The sequence below is a fragment of the Pristiophorus japonicus genome, chromosome 15 (assembly GCF_044704955.1).
Source record: "Pristiophorus japonicus isolate sPriJap1 chromosome 15, sPriJap1.hap1, whole genome shotgun sequence".
Lineage (NCBI taxonomy): Eukaryota > Metazoa > Chordata > Chondrichthyes > Pristiophoridae > Pristiophorus > Pristiophorus japonicus.
Window position 1 is genome coordinate 35273477 of NC_091991.1, and position 8492 is coordinate 35281968.

Sequence of the window (8492 nt, forward strand, 5' to 3'; positions counted from 1 at the left end):
ATCAGGGAGGCTTTGAGGGTGTCCTTGTAACGTTTCCTCTGCCCACCTTTGGCTCGTTTGCCATGGACGAGTTCCGAGTAGAATGCTTGATTTGGGAGTCTCGTGTCTGGCATGCGAACTATGTGGCCTGCCCAGCGGAGCTGATCAAGTGTGGTCAGTGCTTCAATGCTAGGGATGTTGGCCTGGACGAGGACGCTAATGTTTGTGCATCTGTCCTCCCAGGGGATTTGCAGAATCTTGCGGAGACATCGCTGGTGGTATTTCTCCAGCGACTTGAGGTGTCTGCAGTACATGGTCCACGTCTCTGAGCCATGCAGGAGGGCGGGTATTACTACGGCCCTGTAGACCATGAGCTTGGTGACAGTTTTGAGGGACTGGTCTTCAAACATTCTTTTCCTCAGATGGCCGAAGGCTGCACTGGCGCACTGGAGGCGGTGTTGGATCTCATTATCAATGCCTGCTCTTATTGATAGGAGGCTCCCGAGATAGAGGAAGTGGTCCACTTTGTCCAGGGCTACGCCATGGATCTTGATGATTGGAAGGCAGTGCTGTGCGGCGAGGACAGGCTGGTGGAGGACCTTTATCTTACTAATGTTTAGCGTAAGGCCCATGCTTTCATATGTCTCGGTAAATATGTTGACTGTGTCCTGGAGTTCAGCCTCTGTGTGTGCACAGACGCAGGCGCCATCTGCGTATTGTAGCTTGACGACAGAGGTTGGAGTGGTCTTGGACCTGGCCTGGAGACGGCGAAGGTTGAACAACTTCCCACTGGTTCTGTAGTTAAGCTCCCCGCTGGAGTGGAGCTAATCAACTGTGAGGTGGAACATGGCAGCAAGGAAGATTGAGAAGAGGGTTGGGACGATGACGCAGCCCTGCTTGACCCCGGTCCGGACATGAATTGGGTCTGTGATGGATCCGTTGGTAAGGATCACGGCTTGCATGTCGTCATGAAGCAGGCGGAGTATGGTAACGTACTTTTGGGAGCATCCGAAACAGAGGTGGACGCTCCATAGACCCTCGCGGTTGACTCTGTCAAAGGCCTTTGTAAGGTCAAAGAAGGCCATGTATAAGGGCTGACGCTGTTCCCTGCATTTTTCCTGCAGCTGTCGCGCTGCAAAAATCATGTCCGTTGTGCCCCGGAAGGGACGAAATCCGCACTGCGACTCTGGGAGGAGCTCCTCGGCCACTGGGAGAAGACATTTGAGGAGGACTCTAGCGACGACTTTCCCAGTGGTTGATAGCAGGGAGATTCCTCTGTAGTTGCCGCAGTCGGACTTGTCCCCTTTTTTAAAGATGGTCGCAATCACTGCATCTCTCAGATCTCCCGGCATGCTCTCCTCCCTCCAGATGAGAGAGATGAGGTCGTGTATTCGCGCCAGTAATGCCTCTCCGCCATACTTCAGTGCCTCAGCAGGGATTCCATCCGCTCCCGTAGCCTTGTTGTTTTTTAGCTGTCTTATGGCCTTTTTTACCTCATGCAGTGTTGGGGTCTCACTGAGGTGGTGGTGGGTAGCATGCTGCGGAATGGAGTCGAGAACACTCGAGTCAAAGGCAGAGTCTCTGTTGAGGAGATCTTCGAAGTGTTCCTTCCAGCGGGCCCTGACTGCCTCGGTGTCCTTAATGAGTGTTTCCCTGTTCTTGGCCATGAATGGGGTGGGGCCTTGAGAGTTTGGTCCGTATGTGGCCTTGACTGCGGTGAATAATCCTCGCACATCATGGCTGTCAGCCAGCTGCTGTATCTCCTGTGCTTTCTCCATCCACCACCTGTTCTTTAGGTCCCGGGTTTTTTGTTGGACCTTCGCCTTTAGCCATCTGTAATGCTGCTTTGCTGCTCACGAGTTGGGTTGCTGTTTAAGACTCAGAAATGCCCTGTGCTTGCAGTCTATTAGTTCTTGAATCTCCTGATCATTCTCATCAAACCAGTTCTGGTGTTTCCTGGTTGAGTGACCGAGCGTCTCTTTGCAGACACTGGTTATGGAGGCCTGGAGGGCAGACCAAGCGCTGTGGGCATTCTGCGTCTTGACGAACCAGCACAGAGGGAGACCACGTGTATGCTGTCATGAACTCCCCCTAGTGGAAAAAACACACAGGTGGCAGATGCAATCTAACGTGCATAGGATGAAGTCATCGATTTGAGAGGAAAAACAAAGAATGGAAGTTGTATATATTCAATGGAAATAACACTGAAGCATTTGGATAAACACAGAGGGACTTAGGAATTCATAATATCCTCACAGTACAAATGCAGGTAGATAAAGCCATTTGGGTTAGTACACAGGTAAAGGAGTAATGAGAATTATATACAAACTATTGGTTAGACCACAGTGGTGAGCCAATTTGGACATATCATTAACGAAGAAGGGTTTTGATTGAGAATGTTTGTTTAGTTTGTTTCCTCTGGTTGGGTCAGTGAAATAGAGAGTGGGAAAAAGCTTAGTCCCTGATGGAAAATAAATAGGCTAGCATATTAGAATGAGCTACCAAGTGAAACATGCAGGCGTTTCAGGCACACAGCGGAAGGGCCACTTTGAAAATGGCAGCACTCGGTGGGCTGGCATAAATGAGGTGATAAGTTATTTCCGGCCATGTTTACGCCGGGCGGCCCAAGTTAAAATTTACCACATCATCTTTGATAGGTCCTTACTATACAGTATAAATGCACACGAGGCCCATGCTTGAGAGAAGGTCAGTCTGTGACCTGTCCTTTATTCCTTAGCACTCCAAGTGATGAAGGTGGGTGGAGCTTCCCCTTTTGTACCTGAAGGCCCAGGTTAGGAGTGTCTCCCATCTAGTGGTCATTGTTCTCACAGTGTACAACTTAGGTCAGATTATACATGGGTTACAATGCTGGTTGAATACATGACATCACCTTCCCCCCCCCCACCCCCAAAGTCTTATTGGGATCACAGGTTGAGTCTCTCTGGTGGTTTACGCTCCCTTGTAGAGCGCCTGAGTTGGGGCTCCGGTTGTTGGGCGCTGGCTTGAGTATCTGCTGTTTGCGGTGCCTCAAGCCTATCCAGACTGCCCACAGTGATTGGGCTCTCCTCCCTTTGGTCCCAGTGTTCGGTCACCTGTGGTGGAGTGAACTCTACATCGTGTCCTTCCTCTGCTACTTCTATGGGGTTGCTGAACCTCCTTTTTGTTTGATCCACGTGTTTGCGGAAGATTTGTCCATTGGTAAGTTTAACTACCAGAATCCTATTTCCCTCTTTGGCAACCACAGTGCCTGCGAGCCATTTGGGTCCTGCAACGTAGTTGAGGACAAAAACAGGATCATTTACATCAATACATCGCGCCCTCGCATTCCTGTCATGGTAGTGATATTGTGACTGGCGCCTGCTCTCGACAATTTCTTTCATGGTGGGGTGTATAAGGGATAATCGGGTTTTGAGCGTCCTTTTCATTAGCAGCTCTGCGGGTGGAACCCCTGTGAGCGAGTGTGGTCGGGATCTGTAGGCCAACAGGAGGCGTGATAAGCGGCTTTGTAGGGAACCCCCTTGGAATCTGAGCATCCCCTGTTTGATTATCTGCACTGCTCGTTCTGCCTGGCCGTTTGAGGCCGGCTTGAACCGTGCTGTTCTGACATGGTTAATTCATTGCCTGCCATGAAGTCCTGGAATTCAGTGCTTGTGAAGCACGGGCCATTGTCGCTGACCAAGACGTTCGGTAGACCGTGGGCGGCGAACATTGCCCGCAGACTTTCTACCGTGGCAGAGGATGTGCTTGAATTTAAAATGTCACACTCGATCCATTTGGAGTAGGCGTCGACTGCAACCAAAAACATTTTTCCCATGAAAGGACCTGCGTAGTCCACATGGATGCGTGACCAAGGCTTGGCAGGCCAGGGGCTAAGGGGGGCTTCCCTGGGCGCATTGCCCAGCTGGGCGCACGTGTTGTACCTGCGAACACAAAGTTGCAGATCTGCGTCTATCCCTGCCCACCAATCGTGTGACCTGGCAATTGCTTTCATCATGCCAATGCCCGGGTGCTCATTGTGGAGTTCTCTGATGAACACCTCTCTGCCCATCTGGGGCATGACTACGTGGTTTCCCCACAGTAGGCAATCGGCCTGAATCGAGAGTTCATCCCTGCACCTATGAAATGGTTTAAATTCCTCAGGGCATGCCCTATACGTGGCTGCCCAGTCCCCATTCAGGACACATTTCTTGACTAGAGACAATAGCGGGTCCCTATTTGTCCAGACTTTAATCTGACGGGCTGTCACAGGTGAGCCTTCGCTTCCGAAAGCTTCAACAGCCATGACCATCTCAGCAGCATGCTCGGTAGCCCCTTCAGTGGTGGCTAGTGGGAGCCTGCTGAGTGCATCGGCGCAGTTTTCGGTGCCCGGTCTGTGCCGAATTGTGTAGTCATAGGCGGCTAACGTGAGTGCCCACCTCTGTATGCGGGCCGATGCGTTTGCATTTATGGCCTTGTTGTCGGCCAAAAGGGACGTTAGGGGTTTGTGATCTGTCTCCAGCTCAAATTTCCTGCCAAACAGGTACTGGTGCATTTTCTTTACCGCATATACACATGCGAGCGCCTCCTTTTCTACCATCCCGTAACCCTTTTCTGCCTGGGACAGACTCCTGGAGGCATAAGCTACCGGCTGTAACTGACCCTTGACATTGACATGCTGCAACACACACCCGACACCATAGGACGACGCATCGCACGTTAACACAAGTTTCTTACATGGGTCGTATAGTGTTAAGAGTGTTGGAACATAACAAATTGTGTGCTTTATTAAAAGCCCTTTCCTGGCTGTCCCCCCAGACCCATTCGCGACCTTTGCATAGGAGCACGTGTAGCGGCTCTAGCAGCGTGCTCAATTTGGGAAGAAAGTTACCAAAATAGTTCAGGAGCCCCAGGAACAAACGCAGCCCCGTCGTGTTACGGGGTCTGGGTGCTCTCTGGATCGCTTCCGTTTTGGACGCAGTAGGTCTGATCTCGTCTGCTGCAACCCTCATCCCCAGGAATTCTACCTCTGGAGCTAGGAAGACGCACTTCGCCTTTTTCAGTCGCAGCCCTACCCGGTCCAGTCTGCGTAGCACCTCCTCCAGGTTGTGGAGGTGTTCTTCAGTATCGTAACCCGTGATGAGGATGTCGTCCTGAAAAACCACCGTCCCTGGAATCGACTTGAGAAGGCTTTCCATATTTCGTTGGAAGATCGCGGCGGCCGAGCGAATCCCGAACGGACATCTGTTGTACTCAAACAGCCCCTTGTGTGTCATGATGGTGGTCAGCTTCTTCGACTCACTCGCCAGCTTCTGGGTCATGTAAGCTGAGGTCAGGTCCAATTTTGAAAAAAGTTTGCCACCGGATAGCATCGCAAAGAGGTCCTCCGCTCTCGGTAGCGGGTACTGGTCTTGGAGTGACATCCGATAGATGGTGGCCTTCTAATCACCACATATCCTGACCAACCCATCCGCCTTGAGCACCGGCACAATCGGGCTCGCCCAGTCACTGAATTCGACTGGCGAGATGATGCCTTTCCTCAGCAGGCGGTCCATTTCATCTTCTATCTTTTCCCGCATCATGTACGGCACTGCTCTGACCTTGTGGTATACTGGCCTGGCGTCAGGGTTTATGTGAATCACTATCTTGGCCCCCATGAAAGTGCCGATGCCGGGTTGAAATAGTGAGTTAAATTTGTCCAGGATCTGTGAGCATGATACTCGCTCCACAGAGGAAATTGCATTGACATCGCCCCATTTCCAGTTCATGACAGCAAGCCAACTCCTCCCCAGTAGTGCGGGACCGTCCCCTGGGACAATCCAGAGTGGCAACCTGTTCTCCGAATCTTTGTGGGTCACGACTACAGTGGCGCTGCCTAGCACCGGAATGATCTGCTTTGTGTAAGTCCGTAGCTGTGCGTCAATCGGCGATAATTTTGGCCTCCTGGTCTTGGACGCCCACAACTTTTTGAACTGTTTGATACCCATCAGGGACTGGTTGGCCCCCGTGTCTAGCTCCATTGATACTGGGATGTCATTGAGGAGCACTTTCATCATTATCGGTGGCGTCCTGGTGTATGAACTGTATACGTGCTCCACATGAACTCACTGAACTTCAGCTTCCAGTGATTTCCCCCCAGCTTTCATTTCTGCAATTTCTGCAGGTATTTTGCTCATCTCTGCAAACTCCGGCTGAGTGTGTGCCTCTACGCCTCCAACATGAGCTGTTGTTGGAAACAAAAGGTCCCTTGCCAGTCGAACATCCCTGACTGCCCCTGTTATCGTCCTTGGTGCGCCATTAACAGGTGTTGATGGCCCCATTACTGGCCGCATTGTCTCTTGCAATGGCGTGAATCGCTGTTCAGCTTGCCATTGTCTCTGTTGAACTCCCCCTCTGGGTTCGACTACATGTTAGAGCATGCCCGATTGCCCCTGTCTGCCTGGAGAACTGTGTGCTGCTTTAACAATGTTGAATCTCTGTCCCAACCATTCCTTAACACAGTACCTCTCGTCTGTTCTGCTAGTGGCCATGCTCGCGTGGTTTAAATCCCAGTTTCTCGTCGCCATTCTTAGGTCCTTACTATACAGTATAAATGCACACGAGGCCCATGCTTGAGAGAAGGTCAATCTGTGACCTGTCCTTTATTCCTTAGCACTCCAAGTGATGAAGGTGGGTGGAGCTTCCCCTTTTGTACCTGAAGGCCCAGGTTAGGAGTGTCTCCCACCTAGTGGTCATTGTTCTCAGTGTACAACTTGGGTCAGATTATAAATGGGTTACAATGCTGGTTGAATACATGACAATCTTGGTCAGGTAATAGAGAAGGATTAAAGAAATTAGAGGCATTAAGAAATAAAAAAGAGCATGCAAATAGTTAAAACAAAAATAATGATGAAAACATTCAGCAGATTAGCCAGTTTAAATGCTTATGTGGAAAACAGGGGATGCTTAAATGGCATAAATGATATTAACATCACAAACTATTTACAGGTGAGAAGGCCATTCAACCCATTTTTAATTCATATATCCAGAGAGATTCTAATGACTCCCCCTGTCCCAATGTAGTATCCATTGCAGTCAAGTACCTTTTTGGCACCCCCATGAAGTGTTTGAAGAAGAATGACAGATTCATTCTACTATTCCACATCACCAACACTCAATGTTGTAAAGAAAATGAAAGATATGGAAGTTTGCATTGAGCATGGCTGGAACAGTGTAGGAGGCCAAAGACAGAGAGATCAGATTGAGAATGGGAGAGGGTGTTAAAAATGCAAGCAGCAGGGAGCTCAGGATTACACTTGCGAATAGAACAGCAATGTTGAGTGAAGCAGTCAACTAATCTGCATGTGGTCTTCACAGTGTCGAGAACACAACACTGAACAGTGTATCTGGTATACTAGGTTCTAAATAATACACACAAATTGCAGATTCACAAAGGTGTGTTTGTTGTTAAACAATGGCATGGGAGGAAGTGAAGGTGTTGCATCTTTTGCAGTTCTACTGGAAAATATCAGCAGAAGGGCAGTTGAAAGTTGTGATAGTGGAGGTGTTTTTCTCCTACCAGACTCCTATCTTTCTCCCCGACCCCTCTCTTTCTCCCCCGATCCCTCTCCTCTCCCCCCAAGACCCATCTTTCCCCACAGACGCTTCTCCCCCTTGGCTTCTCAATTCCCCCACCCACCTGCTGTTTCAGGGAAAGGAAAATGTGTTTGGTGATGGTATCGCTGTAGGTGGAGGAAATCAGGAAAGATGATCTGGTGAGGGAGGAGGGGAAGGGAAGGGAATGAGTCTAGAGGCATGGGAAATGTTAAGACTCGACTTGTTGTGTATCTGTAAAGCAAGCACTCCCATGTTCTTCCACCAGGGAGCGCATCCCCTGAAGTCCCAAGGGACCCCAGCATCCCTTGGAAGCACTGTATATAAGCCGGCCCCTAAAGCCTGTTCCTCACTCTGGAGTGTCTTAATAAAGACTGAGGTCACTGTTACTCTAACCTCCCTTGTGCTGTCTCATCTGTGTTAGGAACATAATACGACTAACCTTTGCATTTGTCAGTTTCAGGAACAATATCTCATCATGTTTCTGGGCACTCTGCAGCCAACCAGTCTGAATGTGAACATATTTGTATTATTAAGTCCCTTACAGATGGTGCTATTGCGGCAAGTAGAATGCAGGACTATTTTCTCTCCTAAAACAAAAGGGAGAGTTGTTAAACACTTGACTTCCCATGAAAGTGAGTGCCACATTTGGATCAAGGATCGCTTGGAATGTGGAAGTCAGACTGTCTCCCACCCGGCAGAGGGCGCAGGTTCAGGAGCCGGGCTCTGTAGGGGAGCCGTTGCTTCTTGGCCCTGCACGGACCAGTTAAGCTGCGCGCCGACTTAAGTTGTGTCGGTGGCTGTTTTTACGGATTAAGTAACGGAGCTTTACACCACAACTGCCGGCATTTACCATGTCATACAATTTACCGGGGTAAGATTGGCGGCCCGCGCATTTCCGGCAACCGGAGACCCGTCCCGGGCCCCGAGCACGCACTCCGCAC

At 50.0% G+C, this 8492-nt stretch overlaps 1 protein-coding gene across 2 annotated transcripts in view; it reads left to right on the forward strand.

Moving 5' to 3' along the window:
- The first annotated feature begins 8277 nt into the window (after positions 1-8277).
- Positions 8278-8492, forward strand: part of nup107 (nucleoporin 107) — a 65620-nt gene continuing 65405 nt past the window's right edge. For both annotated transcript variants that reach the window (XM_070900306.1, XM_070900307.1), the window contains exon 1: positions 8278-8422. In XM_070900306.1, the coding sequence (XP_070756407.1) occupies positions 8403-8422 (20 nt within the window). In that variant the 5' untranslated portion in view covers positions 8278-8402. The remainder of the gene's footprint in view (positions 8423-8492) is intronic.